Here is a 17,866-nt window from a genome sequence, read left to right as displayed (position 1 = left end):
ACAGGGTAGCAAAGCATGTGGGGCTCTTTCAGATGAGGCTCAGGGGGCGGAGTTCGTTACAGATGAGCCTCAGGGGGCGGAGTTATTTACAGATGAGGCTCAGGGGGTGGAGCTCTTACGGATGAGACTCAAGGGGTGGAGCTCTTACGGATGAGACTCAGGGGGTGGAGCTCTTATAGATGAGGCTCAGGGGGTGGAGCTCTTTACAGATGAGGCTCAGGGGGCGGAGTTCTTTACAGATGTGGCTCAGGGGCGGAGCTCTTACAGATGAGGCTCAGGGGGTGGAGCTCTTACGGATGAGACTCAGGGGGCGGAGCTCTTACAGATGAGGCTCAGGGGGCGGAGCTCTTAGAGATGAGGCTCAGGGGGCGGAGCTCCTACAGATGAGCCTCAGGGGGCGGAGCTCTTACAGATGAGGCTCAGGGGCGGAGCTCCTACAGATGAACCTCAGGGGCGGAGCCTCTACAGATGAGCCTCAGGGGGCGGAGCTCCTACAGATGAGCCTCAGGGGGCGGAGCTCCTACAGATGAGCCTCAGGGGGCGGAGCCTGCAGTCGGTCATCGATCACACGGGCAGCAGCAGGACAGAAGGTGAGTCACACATGATCAGCAGAAGATCATTTCACTCTTAAAGCGATAATTCTTTCCGTGTTATCTCTGTGAAGCTGCTGAAACAGTCTGAGTTGTATAAATAAATGTGACTTACCTTGATTGATGATGATTGATCATGTCATAACGCTTGAGTTTGTGTGTGTTCAGCTTTTGGTGAAGTGTTGGTTTGTGTTTAGGAGATGTGTTTGTGTTTAAATGTGTTATATATTGTGAGACGATAATTAATATTGTTCATTTTAACGTCTTTTATCAAACACACACTCCTTTCTAGCAGATGTGCCTGTGTGTCTGTGTGTGTGTCCTTAGTTCTGTGTGTGTGTTTGCTATAGAAATCAATATGTGCAGCAGGAGAGTAAATAAAGCTTCAAACGGAGAATCTTCTGCTGGTGTGTTTGTTTAGTGTTGCTGGTTTGTAACTGGTAATTGCACTGATTTGCGGTCAGAGATTGTGAAGTGTGTGTGTGTGTGTGGCGTTGTGTTCGTACTGGTCTCGTCGTGTTCGTTCGGCTCATTAACTCCACGCTCGTTTCTCTGGATAAACTAATGCAGAGATTCACAAACATTTTTATTTGTCGAACCCCGGTGAGCTAAAATATTCACCCGAAGTCCATCTGAGAATATTAATATAGTTGAACACATTCACATGTTCGCGGTTCTCTGATGTCGGGTAATGGTCACATGACATACAGTTCATCTGTATGTGTGTTTTTTTGTTGTTGTTGTATTTTGATTTATTTTATTGATCATTTTTTTTAATTTGACATTAGTATTTAAATAATATTCACATTTTGACATTTTTATTTAATTATTTTATTTAAAATTGAATTAAATAACATTTCATCAATGTTAATAAACATTTAATTTTTATTTGCTTTATTTTAAAATAGTTTATTTGTTTTGACATGATTTAATTAATTGTGTGTGTTTGAGTGAGTGAGTGAGTGTGTGAGTGTGTGTTTGAGTGAGTGAGTGAGTGTGTGTGTGTGTGAGTGTGTGTTTGAGTGAGTGTGTGAGTGTGTGTTTGAGTGAGTGAGTGTGTGTGTGAGGTCATTTCCTGTGTCTGTTGCTCCTCTCTGGTGTTGTGGGCGTGTCGCTGGTTTATCAGTCGCTGGACAGGATAGATAGAGAGAGAGAGAGAGGCGGGCGAGCGAGACTTGAAGATGATGTCGTCACTGCTCGGGCTGATGGGAAATGAGCTCAAGCGGGCCGGCGTTGCGTCAGATCAGTGGAGTTCATTGATCCCGTAAAAAACACGCTGGGAGCTTCCAACATTACACAAATAATACACAGAACTTTCTAGATTTGTGAAACAGAATAAATATTATTATTATTTTAATAGTGAGAATAAACTGTACAGTGGACTACTGGTGTGGACTACATTTCAGTGTGTATAACTAGCGGTGTATATATATATATATATTGGTAATATGTGGAATATTCCCATTGAATATAAAGGTGTGTGTGTGTGTGTTGCAGGATGATGGACTCTGTCACAGGATTGATTACTGAGGTAAGATTCGTTCATTCACACTTTTGTTCATGTTTCGTTCACCCGCGTGTGTTTCTGACACATTCTGATGTTTTATACCAGTTATTTTCGGTCTTTATAAATCACAGTCAGGGTTTATTTTGGCTTCACTCACAATCATCGTTTAAAAAAGTTTAGTATCATTGAAATACTGTTACAGTTTTTTTTTATTTAGAATTTTATCTAAAGTTTTAGTTTTGTTGTATTTTTTTGTATTTTCTATTGTTGTTGTTTTTTTGTGTAGTTTTTTAAATTTTATTATATCTATATATACATGATGAGCCAAAACATGGTGTTTGAACATAAATTTGTATATAATATATATTATTGTTTACCATCTGATTTACCCAGGCCTTAATATTTGGGCTTATCGTGAGGTGATCAACCATATTGCCTTCACATGTGACTCTAATGTTTGGGCTCATAAGTGTAGTTTTTGTTAATATTTTTTAGTTTTATTAGTTTGTTTTTTGTCTTTTTTTGTTTCATTTATGCTTGTGTTAATAAGTTTGGCTGAAGTCTCGTGTGTGCGCAGGCCTCAGGGGGCGGAGCTCAAGCGGATGAGGGCGTGGAGGAAGGGGGCGGAGTCAGAAGGCAGGTCCCTCACGTTGAAATGAAGCTGGTCCCGCTGGAGGAGGGGTCAGAGGTCATGCTGAACAGTGACATCACTGCCATGATGAACCGCAGGAAAGCAGCCGTCTACCTCATACTGATCGGCCTGCTGATATTCTGCACAGGTCTTCATACACACACACACACACACACACTCACTACCTTAACACAACTGTACTCTACCTCTACTGTACAGGAGTAAATATTCCTTCTGCTTGAGCCTTATTCATTTCACTTTTGGTGTGAAAGGGCCTTAAGATTTACCAAAATATAACTTTTTTTTTGTTATTAAAAAAAAAAAAACAAGCAAGCCCAGCCCCTTTTTCATAAAAAGTAACTTAGAATTGCAATTAGTTACTTTTTTGGAGTAATACAATATTGTAACCCATTACTTTTCCCATTACATAAGTAACTAAGTCAGTTACGCAGTAACGCAATATTGTGAACACACTCACTGACTCACTCACTGACTCACTCACTCACTGACTCACTCACTCACTGACTCACTCACTCACTGACTCACTCACTCACTGACTCACTCACTCACTGACTCACTCACTCACTGACTCACTCACTCACTGACTCACTCACTCACTCACTGACTCACTCACTCACTCACTCACTCACTCACTCACTCACTCACTCACTGACTCACTCACTGACTCACTCACTCACTGACTCACTCACTCACTGACTCACTCACTCACTGACTCACTCACTCACTGATTCACTCACTCACTCACTTACTCACTCACTGACTCACTCACTCACTCACTGACTCACTCACTCACTCACTTACTCACTCACTGACTCACTCACTCACTCACTGACTCACTCACTCACTGACTCACTGACTCACTGACTCACTCACTCACTCACTCACTTACTGACTCACTCACTCACACACACACACACACACACTCACTCACTCAGAGTTGGGTCCCCCCCGTAGCGTTCCTGCTGGGATACGTGGCGTTCCGTGGGATGTGCCATCTGTGTGTGGACGAGGGGGATCTGATTCCTCTGAACGACGCGGCGGGAGTGGACCACTCGCCTGAGGGAGGGGTGCTCTACATGTCCGAACTCAGAGCCATGCTGAAGAAATACCTGAGGGAGGAGCGCATCGAGAGCACACTCAGGTCAACTGCACCAAACAACTATCACAAATAAAGACTTACTAAAATTAAACAATACAAATGGGAAATTCAATTATTTTAAAATAAAACCCCAAAATAAACTCTGACTAAAAATGGAAAATTTAAATAAATTAATATAAAAAGAAGTACATCCTAAAAATAGAAAGTTAACGTAAATGATTTTAAGATAATACTATAAAAAGAAATAAACACTTACTAACATAAATAATAAAAATAGAAAATTAAATACATTTAAAATAAAAATAAAATGTTAACTAAAAATGTAAGATAAATGTCAAAACTAGTGAAGCAGGTAGTTGAACTCACCTATGACCTCTGACCTGTGTTGTGTTGGTGTGTTTCATGGACGTGACCTCTGACCTGTGTTGTGTTGGTGTTTCTCAGGAGCGTGACCTCTGACCTGTGTTGTGCTGGTGTGTTTCAGGCGCGTGAGCCGGGCGTCTCATCCTCCGGGATCTTCAGAAGGGAACGCTTTGGCCCGGGAAATCCTCCAGAACCTGCAGAACCTCGGCATGGACCACACCTGGACCGACTCGCACTACGCCACGCTGCAGTTTCCCTCCAGGTCACACTCCATCTGGCCATTCATGGTCAACCTAACTACATTACCCACAATGCTCTACAGAAAATTCCACCAATCAGAGAGTATCTGCGAGCGAATGGGCTCTTTAGCTCCAAGTCACGTCACATTTATTTACACAGCGCTTTTACAACACAGTGTTTCAGAGATAACAGGAAAATAATGCAACAATAGCGATACTCAACTGCCATTGGCTCATCTGCGTTCGAGGGGAGGGGCTTACTCTCTATATGCGTACATAAAGCTATTACGGTCATGTGATTCTCCTCGTCGCTGGTTGGTTTGGTTCATGGCTTAAAATGAGTGGATGGGCGGGCTCTAACGCATCATACGTCTGCTCTGCTCCTATAGGACGCAGCGGAACACTCTCTGGTTTGTCGATTCTGAGGGGGCGGAGCTTGAAGAGATTCTGTTAGACAGCGAGGGATACTGCGCCTACAGCGCCACGGGAACAGCCACGGTAACCATGACGACCACCGCCATGGTGCTCACGTTTAGTCTAGAACTACAGTAAACATCATGTACACACACACACACACACACACACACACACACAATGCCTCAGCACTTGTGAGTTGTGATGTGTCTCCACATGGGGACAGGAGAGCTGTCAGTCAATAAATGAAAAAAAACAAAGTAACTTATTTGAAAAAGTAATTTAGATATTTTGTTGTAAATTTTAAAAGTAATGCGTTACTTTACTAGTTACTTGAAAAGTAATCTGATTACGTAACTCAAGTTACTTTATGAGTTACACACAACACTGTCGAGACCTAAACTGAAAAGGGGTCTATAATACTGAAAATAACAAGCGCTGAAGTGTTGTGTGTGTGTGTGTGTGTGCTGCAGGGAGGCGTGGTGTACGTAAACTACGGGCGGCGGCAGGACTTCGAGGATCTGCGAGCGCTGGGCGTTTCCCTCAACGGCTCCATCGCTGTGGCGCGTGTGGGCGGAGCCGTGAGCTTCGCTGAGAAGGTGTGGCTTGCGCAGGAGGCGGGGCATGTGGGCGTCCTAATTTACCCCGACCCCGCCGACGTACCCCAGGATCCACGCCGACTCGGTCTCCATAGCAACGTCGTCATCTCCGAACACGTACGGAACAGTTATTGAAAAACCTTAAAGATCAATCAAAATAACTTGTCTCGTTAATTATTTAATTTGTCCAAATTTTTTAAGAGTTCAAATGATAAATTTGACAATTTCAGTAACTTCATGCTAATATTTTTTTTTTTACCAAATGTGTATATATAATTGAACCGTAAATTTTACATTTGATAAAAGTGTTTAAAAGTAATCACATTTCTCATCATGTGTTTGTGTGCAGCTTCTTATTTTAATTATACTATTAAATTTATACTATTTTAACAGTTACAAAAATATTTTACAGATTTAAACTTTTTTTGAATACTTTTCCCCTAATCTATAAGAGCTTAAATTTGCAAGATTTCATTCTTACTAAAAAACTGTAACTGTATTTACTCCTCATTAATAATGCACTTTTTCACATGAATATTTAAAAATTACATTTCACTTCATGTGTGCAGTTTTTGTATATCTTTTTAAATCTGCTTTTGCTTATGTCTCACTCAACATTTTACAGCAGCATTTAGATCCTCCAAAAACATGAATATAGTATAGCGTTTATGAATGAATCATGTGGCGTGCGCTCTGTTTCCTGTCAGGTGCACCTGGGCTCCGGCGACCCCTTCACACCTGGATTCCCCTCGTTTAACCACACACAGTTCCCAGCCACCCAATCCTCAGGCCTGCCAATCATTCCTGCTCAGCCAATCAGTGCCAACGTCGCTTCCAAACTGCTGAGGTGTGCCCCGCCCCTTTTCTCACTCATGAAATGAATGTCGTCAATGTGGAATATGACCAGGCTATTGAGGTGTATTTACCTGTGTGTGTGTGTGTGTGTGTCAGTCAGCTGTCCGGAGCCGACTGCCCGCGGGGTTGGCAGGGCCGGTTGCCGTACGTTCAGTGTGTTCTGGGTCCGGGCTTCACGGGGCCCGGCGAGCGCAGGGTGAAGATGGCCGTCTACAACACCATGAAGCCGGTTCTGCTCAACAACATCTTTGCCTCCATAGAAGGAAAAATCGAACCTGGTACGTCATGCTGAGCGTGTGTGTGTGTGTGTGTGTGTGTGTGAGCACTGCTCGTGTGTTAAACTGCTCGCCTGTGTGTGTCTTACGCTTGGGGATCGAATACTTGTTACAAAATTAATATTTCGATTCCTCGTATCGATTATTTTCAATATGAGTGTAAATCACTGGAGTGTGTGACTGTTGCTGCGTCCCAATTCGCATACTATCCGTCCTGAATAGTATTTGAAAATAGAATTAGTCCGTCCCAAATCGTAGTATGTTGAAATAAGTGTTTCAAAGATACCCGGATGGTCTACTTTTTCCGGTCAGAATCCGAAGTGTAGATCGATGCACACTCTAACGGCTGATATTGCCCACAAACCATTGCGCGTTGGACGAGGATTCGGTTAGAACTACAAATACGAGTAAACAGTGTTAAAAAACTACAGACACGTAGTCGAAACGGAGGACGGTTGTGTAGAGAGGTTTAGATAAAGAGCTTTGAGTGATTAATTATCAGTATCTAACCTGATGAAAATGAATTTATTCAATGTTGTCCACATTATATTGCATTTGCAGCAGCATTGTGAACTTTTGTAAAGACACGTTTAGCCATTACGTTTTAAATGCATCATTATATTCAAATTGCAAACACGAGGAGAGTATGAAAGACTCACAACTGGCAGATGAACGTGCTCTCCGAAACGGTAGGAAATAAAATTAGATAGAATGGAGGATTTTAACTGTGACGAGATGATTGACAGGGCAGTTTACGGTAACAGCACGCGACAGAGCCGTCCGTTAAAGATGACGTGATAGTACGTCCCAAAGCTTGCCTACTCTTTTGCTACACACTCAAAAGTATGTACGTTTTCCTCACAAAAAGAGTACATACTTTTAGGGCGTAGTATAAGTAAGCGAATTGGGACGCAGCAAGAGTGTTCTGTCCTCGTGTGTCAGTGTGTTGCTCTTAAAGTGACAGCGCATATATTCCTGCCGTCTCTATAATCACACTAATCACAACACAAGACACGTTAAAAAATGTGATCGATCCCTCTCTGCCAGATCATTACATCATCATCGGGGCCCAGCGGGACTCTTGGGGCCCCGGAGCCGTGAAGTCTGGAGTGGGAACGGCCCTCCTGATGGAGCTGGCCAGAACCTTCAGCAACATGGTGGAGAACGGTAAACACACTTCCTCATTCGTCAGTTATAGGGCTTGTGTCACGAGGAATCAACTCTATCTTGACCCTTAATTGTCATTTTCATTATTGAACGTACATCTAGATGATCAGGTGTGTCACTAAAGTGTCAGAAATTTGACGTTCACATCTGTGTATGCACCCCCCCCCCCCCACACACACACACACACATGGTCCACTGATGACCTTCAGGCTTTCAACCCAGACGCAGTCTGCTGTTCGTCAGCTGGGATGGGGGAGACTTTGGGAATGTTGGCGCCACTGAATGGCTGGAGGTCAGAACTGCACAAACATCATCAAACACGTGGATGGATGAGTGGATGATGGATGGATGGATGAGTGGATAGACAGATGCCAGATATCTAGTCTAGAGGCTCATGTTGACTGTGTTGAAGCTTGTAAACGTGTGTTTGTTTTCAGGGTTACCTGACGATGCTGCACCTGAAAGCTGTGGCGTATTTCAGTCTGGATCAGGCCATCCTGGGTAAAACACACACACACTAACACGACCCCGAAACCTACCCATCACACACACACACACACACACACATTAACCCCTAGAAAATTTCTCAGTTACGTATATAACCTTTGATCCCTGAGTAGGGAACGAGACACTGCGAATATCGGTATAATCAGGAGGGGGAAAGCCTCCAAACCCCTGCTGGGCGTTGACACAACCTTATGAACGTATCCGGGCCTGGGACGCATCAAGACTTTAACAAGAAATCCGCTTCCTGAAGTAATGAAATCTGCAGCACACTAATGTGAACATACAGTACGTGACGTATTCTTAGGGTGGTGCTAAGCGCTATTAGCCAATCAGAGGAGTTCCCGTAGCGATATCTGCAGTGTTGAGAGACCTATGAAAGGGAACCTTATGCATGTTTACATTTATAATAAAGCCATTTGAAAGACAAGGACACATTATAATACCAGTGTAACACCCATGTCATCATACAAATGTCTGTCACACACACACACACACTCGTTCCACAGCAGAATAACCCGAGCCCTGTGTGTGTAGGTGATGATAACCTCTCGGTCTACACCAGTCCTCTGCTCGCCAATCTCATCGAAGGAGCCATTAAACAAGTGTGTGTCTTACACTCTCCTCCCTCAGTGTGTGTAAACCTGAACAGCAGGAAGTACAGTGTGTGTTTGTGTTGCAGGTTGAGCATCCGAAACACACGGGCCAGTCGATCCTGTCTCTGGTGCAGCGTCAGGGCAGCTGGAGGAACATGTGAGGAACCTGTGTGTGTGTGTGTGTGAGATAGAGTGAGTGTGTAAGTGAAAGAGTGTGTTAATGACTGTGTGTGTGTGTGTGCTGCAGAGTGAAGCCGTTGTATCTGAACAGCGGCGCCTACAGTTTCACCGCGTTCGGGGGCGTTCCTGCCATGCAGCTGCACTTCAACGAGGTACAATTCATGCTTTTCCACTTAGTGTGTTTTAAAGTTGGTCAGAATTGGTAATTCTGCTTTAAATTATCGTCCAGAGTCACGTGACATCGGTTACTTTTCCTGTTCACCTGTTTGTTGAGCATCAAATCATCGAATGTGTCTCTGGATCGCACGGGTTTATCTGTGGCCATAGCCAACAATACATTATATGGGTCATTTATGGCAAAAATCATTTAAAGTAAAGATCATATTCCATGAAGATGTTTTGTAAATTTACTGTAAGTGTAAAGATATCAAATTTAGATTTGTGAGTGAATGCAGCACAATCAAGGACTTCATTTGAACAACTTTGAAGGCGATTTTCTCAATGTTTCGATTTTTTTCTGCACCGTCAGATTCCTGATTTTCAAATATTGTCCTATCCAAACAAACCAATCATCACTGGAAAGCTTTCAGATGATATAGAAATCTCAATTTCAAAAAGATTACCTTTAGACTGGTTTTGTGGTCCAGGGTTATTATATTAGAGTGATTTGTGAAGGATCATGCGACACTGAAAACTGATAAATTCAGCTTTGATCACAGGAATAAATTACACTTTACTGTATATTCACATAGAAAACAGATATATTACACTGTTTTTACTGTATTTTTAATAATATAAATGCAGAAGAGACTTAAAGGATTAGTTCACTTTTGAAAAAACTTTTGCTGATAATTTACTCACCCCCATGTCATGCAAGATGTCCATGTCTTTGTTTCCTCAGTCGAAAAGAAATTAAGGTTTTTGATGAAAACAGTCCAGGATTTTTCTCCATATAATGGACTTCAATGGGGACCAAACGGTTCAAGGTCCAAATAACAGTTTCAGATGCAGCTTCAAATGTCTTTAAACGACACCAGACGATGAATAAGGGTCTTATCATGCGAAACGATCGGCTATTTCAAAACTTATTCCAAAAATGTAACTTTTCTAAGGACAAATGCTAGCCTTGCTCTATTCTGTGAGGCGCGTTTGTAACGTCACGTAATACGTAATTACGTTCAAAAGGTCACGGGCGACGTAGCCGGAAGTACAGAGTCAGTGTTTACAAGTTGAACGCATAGGTTGAACGTGCAAACTAACTCAAACGCCGTTTACAAAAAAGGAATTAAAAGGTATAACAGCGATGTCGGACGATTTTGATTCTGTACTTCCGGCTACGTCGCCCGTGACCTTTTGAACATAGTTACGTATTACGTGACGTTACAAACGCGCCTCAGAGAATAGAGCAAGGCTAGCATTTGTCCTTTGAGTTTTGAAATAACCGATCGTTTCGCTTGAAAAGACCTTTATTCATCGTCTGGTGTCGTTTAAAGACATCTGAAACTGTTATTGACTGTCTTTTGGACCTTGAACCGTTTGGTCCCCATTGAAGTCCATTATATGGAGAAAAATCCTGGAATGTTTTCATCAAAAACCTTAATTTCTTTTCGACTGAAGAAAGAAAGATGGACATCTTGGATGACACGGGGGCGAGTAAATTATCAGCAAAAGTTTTTTCAAAAGTGAACTACTCCTTTGAAGATCACGCTGATATCGCTGCTAGCATTGATCCTCATAGCATGCTGGTGTCCTGAACATGAGTGGTGTGTGTGTGTGTGTTCAGGACGCACGCTCGTACCCGTTCGTGAACACTCATCTGGACAGTGTGGGGCGTCTGCAGGAGCTTCTGCAGGGTCGTCTGGACTCAGTGGGTCGAGCCGTCGCTGAGCTCGTGGGTCTGATGGCGCTGAAACTTTCCCACGATCACATTCTCCCGCAGGACGTCACGTGTTACAGCAGCTCCGCTCAGCAGCTCAGCGCTACGCTAAACCAGCACACCGCGCAGCTACAGGTATTTTTTTTAAATATTACACACATTTTTACTGTGAGCACACATCACACACTCATGCTGAAGTGAGCGCACACTAAAGCGTCAGTATGTCAGCTGATCCGTGTGTGTGTCGCCAGTCTCGAGGGTTGTCTGCGCAGTGGGTGTTCAGCGCTCGAGGCGACTTCAGCAGAGCGGCCAAGAACCTGCAGGAGGCCATCAGGAACAGCGACGTCCAGGACGAGAGGCTGGCCCGCCTCTACAACACGCGCATCATGAGGGTGAACACACACAACATGCACCGGATACACTAGTTTACTCCTGACACACAGAAAATAAGTTTTTTCGTGTGTGTCATTACATTGTTTAAAGCATACGAATTTTTTTTTCTTAAAAAATAATATTTTATTTTATGGTATATTATTTTTTTTTATGTATTGCTATGTCCTCTGTAGAGGACCCCAGGACTTAATTTTAAAATAAAATAAAATAAAATAAAAAGACATGAAGAGGCAAAAACAATGGTATTTCTTTTTTAAAATAACCATAAAAAATTTAGGTTTCAGGATTTTATAAACCAAACTTTGTATAAAGATGTTTCTCAACTATGTTGTGAAATATAAAACAAAACGATTCGATTTACCTTTTGATTTATACAATAAAGGTTTTCCCATGTATCTATACATTAAATCTAATTTGCATACTAATATGTTCTGAGGGCAACGTAATGAAAAAAGATATTCATAATAATATCTAATATTTCATAAGAATATTGAAATATAATTTCTTCTCCTGTTCTCTTGTTGTGTCTCCGGATAAACATGATGTAAGTCCTGGTGTCTCTACAGTGGACATGTGTGAAATCAATGTTTTTTTCGTAACAGAAAGTCATATTTTGATTTGAAACCTTGAGATGTTTATTAATGACAACCAATTTACAAATGTGTCCAATTTAAATGATAATTACAAAATATTATCATATTTTTATAAGAATGTAACGACATGCTTTATGAATGATGATGTCTCAAACATGGACTTGAACACTGTTTACTGCACACAGGTGGAATACTACTTCCTGTCGCAGTACGTGTCTGTGGTGGAGACGCCGTTCCGTCACGTGTTCCACGGGCGCGGCGATCACACTCTGAGCGCACTAGCGGATCATCTCTCGCTCCTGCGCTCGGACCCGCAGATGTTCGACGAGGCCCGTTTCCGCCGCCAGCTAGCGCTCTTCACCTGGACGCTACAGGGCGCTGCTAACGCGCTTAGTGGAGACGTCTGGAACATAGACAACCCTCTCTAGAGCTCCGCGTGAGCGTTAGCGTTAGCATTAGCGTTTATTTATCCAGCTGACCCAGAACAGTCAGTCTAATTTCAGGGATATTCTACAACGCTTAACATAAAGGTGACACATTATGCCCTTGCTTCATTAAGTATGCGTGGTTCTATGAATGTGCAAATTAGCCCTGCCTCCATTCACTCACTCAGCTCAGAGATCCTGATTGATCTGAAGCGTCTTAAAAACACGTTGGATTTACTCCACAGGGGGACTTTAAGTTTATGATCATTTTAAGAAATGAATATGAATTAGCTTACTCAAATATTTTAAGTTGAGAGCAATTAAAATGAGTACAAGATAAAAATCTTGAAAGATCTTAACTTGATGTAACTGATTACCTCACACTTATTTGGGTTTACAGTAATACAAGTTGAAAGACAAATAATTGTACATTATGCGTTTTCTCCCCCTTAGAACTAATCTATATAAAAACTATATAAACAGACAAGAGCCCAGAATATAAACGCAACGTGCTAAATTGCACGTTTAGCCTCATTACGGTGATATTAAGACCAAATTTGATAAATAGCTTATTAATAAAACATACAAAGTACAAGTAAAGCTCAAAGTTCAACGTTTAGCGTTGTAGAATATCCCGAATTGTATTGCATTGCTTCTGGTTCAGAGAGTATTTTCATATCTGCTCAACTGTGATTTACTAATGTTATTTTTCGTCTCTTCCGGTGATCAGTTATCTAAGCGGCCACTGGATATCTCCTCGTAATTTACTTTGTTAATTAACAGTTATGATTGAGAAGAGATTATTTTTTATTACCGAGTGATAATGAGACTCTTATGAATGTGAGCTGTAATTATCGGGAGCAGAGACTCTCATAATTATGACAGTCATACTGTCGTCCAATCAAGAAGCAGCATCTGCTTTTAATCAACTCTATATGATGTCACATGACCCGGCACTCAGACTGTGACATCATTGTAGTCACGCCATGCCGTCATTACTGTACTTGTGATGTTCCAACTTGTAAAAAGCATTCACGTCCTCATAGTACTCGTAATTGCAACTTGTAAACTTCAACTTGAATCACATGACCGCTGTAACGCATTGATAGTGTTATAGGATCGGATCATTTGTGGATGCTCCGAGTAAATTATCATGTGTTGTCATCTCGAAATTATGGTAATTACGACATGGAGCGACGCAGCATTTTACCTGTAGATCAGGTGCTTCTCATGTTAAACTTTTCAGTCTGGATTGATGTGTTGAGAAACTGTCTGTCACCTATTGGAGTCTGAAGGGATTTACAACATATGCTGTATAGTGCATTTCAATAAAAAAAAATACCAGTTCACAAATACCAGTTTATTTTTAAATTTTTTTTCTCATTCAACATCTTCAAAGGTTTCCAAAACAAATGGACCAAACTTCAACTTTAAGAAAAGTTATAGTTTAATTATAATTCTTAAAGTATTCTCAATATATTTTATAATGAACACAAAACCACAAACCAGAGATCAAGCTAATGAAACGAGGCGCATGCGCAAACAACTTTGAGCAACGCGGGAGTGAGAGAAGAGAGACGCAAGAGTTTCTAAGGTAAAATGGGTAAGACCAAGACACTGTTTAATTCATGACAAATTAAATTAATGACTTTTATTTAGTCAAAACATCCCTAATTCAATTTTGAAATAGTGAGGTTTTGAATGAAGGATTATGAAAATGTGGTTTTAACTCATTTAAACGTTTAATGTAACTGTTAAAACACAAGTTAATGGTGTGGTGAACTTAAATATTTTTCTCTGTAGCTCAAATACCAGTTGTATTGATTTTTAAAACATATCTACAACATCATCAGAGGAATAATAAACTGCTTATGGATGTATAATAATAGCAGCCATTTGCTGGTTTGACCTAAACGAACGGACCAAACTGCAACTATGAAGACGTTTAGCTATAAATTACTAAAGTAATATCAGTGTATTTTAGTCAAAATAAACACAAAAAGTCTGATGAAACGTTTTATTTAAATTTAAAAAGAAACCGTTTGAAATGGTGCACAAGGCGCATGCGCAACCAGTGCCTTGAGTACACGAGAAGTTTCTGAGGTAAGAAATGATTGCTTCGCGTTTAATTATACTAGAACTTTTGGTTTAGAATTAATGAAGTTATGGATAAAGAACATTATTATGAAATAAATATCGTTAAAATATCACCGTACCGTGTTTAATTTCTGACAGGAATGAAAACCAGGGTGAGGGAAAAGTTCAGTTTGTTCAACGCGGTAATTGTTGAGCTAAACTTTCATTAGATGTCTATAAAACAGCTTAAAAGTTGAAAATTAAATGTGATATTAGACCATTGTAGCCTACTGTGTGTGAATGTCCACAGCCTCGTTTTCATCCGCTTAAAATGAATATGACATAGCTATAAGATCTCACTCTGACTAACGTTATATGCGAAAAATAGATTACATAATAAATAAATAAAAAAAACACAATGACAAATTGAATATGAAATAATAATTTCAGTTTATTCATTGTAATCTGTAATATCTTTTAAAACATCTTGTAAGATTGTAGTTTATTTACACTTGACATTTTAGTTATTTCCATGTGGTTATTTTTTTTTTCATCATATTTATGAGGTGAGTATGAATTATTTCTTACAGTCTGTATTTACATGCGAGTTAAATATGAAATTGCAATAATTTTCTTCTTTGACTCCAGGATCAGCGATCATGATCTTCTTCAAGGTGGCCGTGTCGTCCATGATGTCTTCCAGTGAGAGCTTCGCCCATCATGATGTCATATCCTGTGGGAGAGACGAGAAGGATTCGATTTTGAGGTCGCAGTGCTATGATAGTGTTATTGTAATATTGTTACAGTGATATTTCAGTTATTTTCAGCTGAATCAGCACAGGTGTTCAGATGAAAACGAGCCAGAATATTCCTGTATGAAATTATTACACGAGTGACTGACGTCTGTGGATGAAATCTTCCCAGTCGCGGGTTCTTCATCTCCGTTGGTCTCGTGTTCATTCTCTTCATCACCACCGTCACTTTCATCACTATCTCCTTCCTCACTGCCATATTCCTCCTCCTCTTCCTCATTATCTCCTCTCTTTTGTTCTTCATGCTCGCTCTCTCCATCTCCCTCTTCCTCATCATCTTCCTTCGCTTTATTTTCCTCATTTTCTGTGCCTCCCTCCTCTTCCTCGTTTTCTTTCACTCCTTCTTCCCCCTCTCCATTTCCCCCTTCATCTTCTCCTTCCTCTTTATTTCCTTCTTCCTCTTCCTCATCTCCATTTTCTTCTTCATCTCCTTCCTCTTCTTCATCTCCTTCCTCTTCCTCATCTTCTTCTTCCTCATCTTCTTCTCCTCCTTCCTCTTCCTCATTTCCTCCATCCTCTTCATCCTCTGCTTTCTTCTCTTCGTCGCTGTTTCCCTCGGAGTCGCTCTGAAAACCATCAGAAACGTGTGATGATTAAATTCAAATCTACACTTAAAAAAAATCTAAAGTTATGATTTATGTATTTTAATTGCATGTAGAATTTTCATTTATTTAGATTACACAGTTTTAACATAAACAAACAAATGAAACTTTTTCATATTTGTCAGTTATACATCAATGAAAGGTCAGATTTCTGCACTCAAAAAAATTGCATAGTTTTATTAATTAATTAATTAGTTTTTGTATTGTGAAAAGTGCTATACAAATAGATGTGAATTGATTGCATTTTCAAAATGCTTTTATCCAAATTTCTTCAAATCAGCATAACCTGTTCAATTCAATTTCAGTGTAAAAAGTATAAACATGGTTAAAATATGACTGGCTTTGGAGCAATCAATATTCAGTTTGTTACTAATGTATGAGATTGAAACATATTGGATTTATTGATGATGAATATATAAAGCTGGTTATTGTTTATTTAAAACACATTCAGGTTATTAATTACTATTACAGAAATCTGACCTTTATCATTTATATATGACTCAGAAATATACAGCACTTTAAGTTAATATTTTGTAGAAACTGGAAAAACAAATTTATATGCATTTCAAATATATATGTTTTTAATTTAGGCCTAAAATTTTTCTTAGTGAAATGTTGGCAGGTTTGCATGATGGTGAGTGTTCGTATCACTAACTTACTGTGAAAACTAGTGAGTCTGTTAGATTTTGTCACTTATAGTCAAAGTAGTGTGTGTGTGTGTTTTGTACCCCGTCGTCTTCCGAACTCTCTGAGCGTGTTACTCTCCGTCGCTGCATCTGATTAGTTGTATCATGAGAAAAATTGTTTATTTAGCAACATATTCTGATTTTCCCCTCAAATATTAATAATATAACAGTAAAGACAAAAGTATGGGGCAAATCTCACACAAAAATATGTGATTTTTTTTATATTTTTCAACATATTATAAAATATGTCTCACCACTTTTATTGACATTGACACAATTATCTTTACTGTGAAAAAAAATAAATATCCATGTAAATAATCCTGTCCAGGGACAATGATTTTAAGTGTAAAATACAACAAAATTTACCATAATTCTTTTTTCACAATACAGTAATGAAAAATTAAAAAAAAGCAAATGTGCTTAATTGTAATGAAAGTAATGCTTAGTTTTTATTTTATTTTTTCAGTTGAAATATAACTGGAGCATTTCTTGACAGTTTTTGTGAGATTCACCCGTTGTTTTGTGAAGTATTTCTGATATTAAACGTCAAACAGCGAATCATTTCCTGTAAGAAACTAAAACGGGCGAAAACACTTACAGGCAGCGCGTGTCCGAAGACCAGAAGACACAAAACCAGAAAAGCGGTCTTCATCCTTAAAGTCGCTGTGCGAACAACGAAAGCAATCAATGATGCGTCAGTTGCAGTAAAACACAATAAATCAGGAGATTCAGTCTTACCTGTGATCGAGCTCGTGAAGTGAAGCTAAAAGTGAGCTGATGTTTCTCTACGGATCTCCCCAAACACACAGCATTTAAACAAGCGTCCCGACATGCTGAACCAATCAGGAGAGCGCGGGGGCCGTCGGGCGAGACGCTGCGTGATTTAATGAAAATAACGGAGCCGCTATAAACATCTATTTGTGTAGCAGTGAGCGTCACCGCTGGCTTTGAAATGGGAGACGTGTGTGTGTGTGTCTTTGTTCCTAGTTAAACATGTTTTGGGGAAATATTTGTACCCAGAAGTAAGCTAAACCCGACGAACGTAAAAGCAACATAGACACAGTATAGTTTAAAAAAATATGTAAAAATTAGGGCTGAAAAAAATGTTAGGGTTAGGAATGTTTATATTAGAAGAGATGGAAGGAATGCAAATAGTTGTATAATATCAATAATACCAATACCACCACCATCACCAACAACAATAAATAACAATAATGTGCAGCTTTATATATATATAAAAAATGAAAAGAAGGATTGCCTTTAGAACATGACTTATACGTACATAAAAGACCTCAATCCACAAATATTTGTAGAATGATGTATTCAATAATACTCAGAACTTTATATATTGTAGAAATAATTT

The 17,866-nt window shown here is 40.0% G+C and overlaps 2 protein-coding genes across 6 annotated transcripts; one reads left to right on the top strand and one right to left on the bottom strand.

Moving 5' to 3' along the window:
- Positions 1 to 521: 521 nt before the first annotated feature.
- On the top strand, positions 522 to 13,680 carry tfr2 (transferrin receptor 2). Of its 4 annotated transcripts, none has more exons than XM_039652280.2 (18): positions 522 to 590; positions 2,088 to 2,121; positions 2,675 to 2,876; positions 3,704 to 3,890; positions 4,333 to 4,473; positions 4,840 to 4,948; positions 5,338 to 5,580; positions 6,171 to 6,310; positions 6,415 to 6,596; positions 7,641 to 7,760; positions 7,970 to 8,052; positions 8,198 to 8,261; positions 8,802 to 8,869; positions 8,947 to 9,017; positions 9,108 to 9,192; positions 10,824 to 11,051; positions 11,168 to 11,308; positions 12,088 to 13,680. In XM_039652280.2, the coding sequence occupies exons 2-18, from the start codon at positions 2,089 to 2,091 to the stop codon at positions 12,328 to 12,330; spliced, it is 2,340 nt and encodes a 779-aa protein (XP_039508214.2). In that variant the 5' UTR covers positions 522 to 590; position 2,088; the 3' UTR covers positions 12,331 to 13,680. The 4 variants fall into 4 exon arrangements, with proteins under 4 accessions (XP_039508214.2, XP_039508215.2, XP_088980361.1 ...); XM_039652281.2 differs by lacking the exon at positions 522 to 590 and adding an exon at positions 1,104 to 1,193; XM_089124235.1 differs by lacking the exon at positions 522 to 590 and adding an exon at positions 1,757 to 1,854.
- A 1,154-nt stretch (positions 13,681 to 14,834) lies between these two features.
- Positions 14,835 to 17,355, bottom strand: LOC120463749 (uncharacterized). Of its 2 annotated transcripts, none has more exons than XM_089124424.1 (5): positions 17,242 to 17,355; positions 17,102 to 17,166; positions 16,546 to 16,593; positions 15,292 to 15,781; positions 14,835 to 15,136 (listed from the first exon to the last, which is right to left on the bottom strand). In XM_089124424.1, coding segments are annotated over exons 2-5 (594 nt in total). In that variant the 5' UTR covers positions 17,156 to 17,166; positions 17,242 to 17,355; the 3' UTR covers positions 14,835 to 15,134. The 2 variants fall into 2 exon arrangements, with proteins under 2 accessions (XP_088980550.1, XP_088980551.1); XM_089124425.1 differs by having other exon boundaries at positions 15,078 to 15,136; positions 15,305 to 15,781.
- Positions 17,356 to 17,866: the final 511 nt, after the last annotated feature.

The sequence above is a fragment of the Pimephales promelas genome, chromosome 20 (assembly GCF_988280905.1).
Source record: "Pimephales promelas chromosome 20, fPimPro1.hap1.1, whole genome shotgun sequence".
Taxonomy (NCBI): Eukaryota; Metazoa; Chordata; class Actinopteri; order Cypriniformes; family Leuciscidae; genus Pimephales; species Pimephales promelas.
This window is presented reverse-complemented; position numbering and strand designations above follow the sequence as displayed.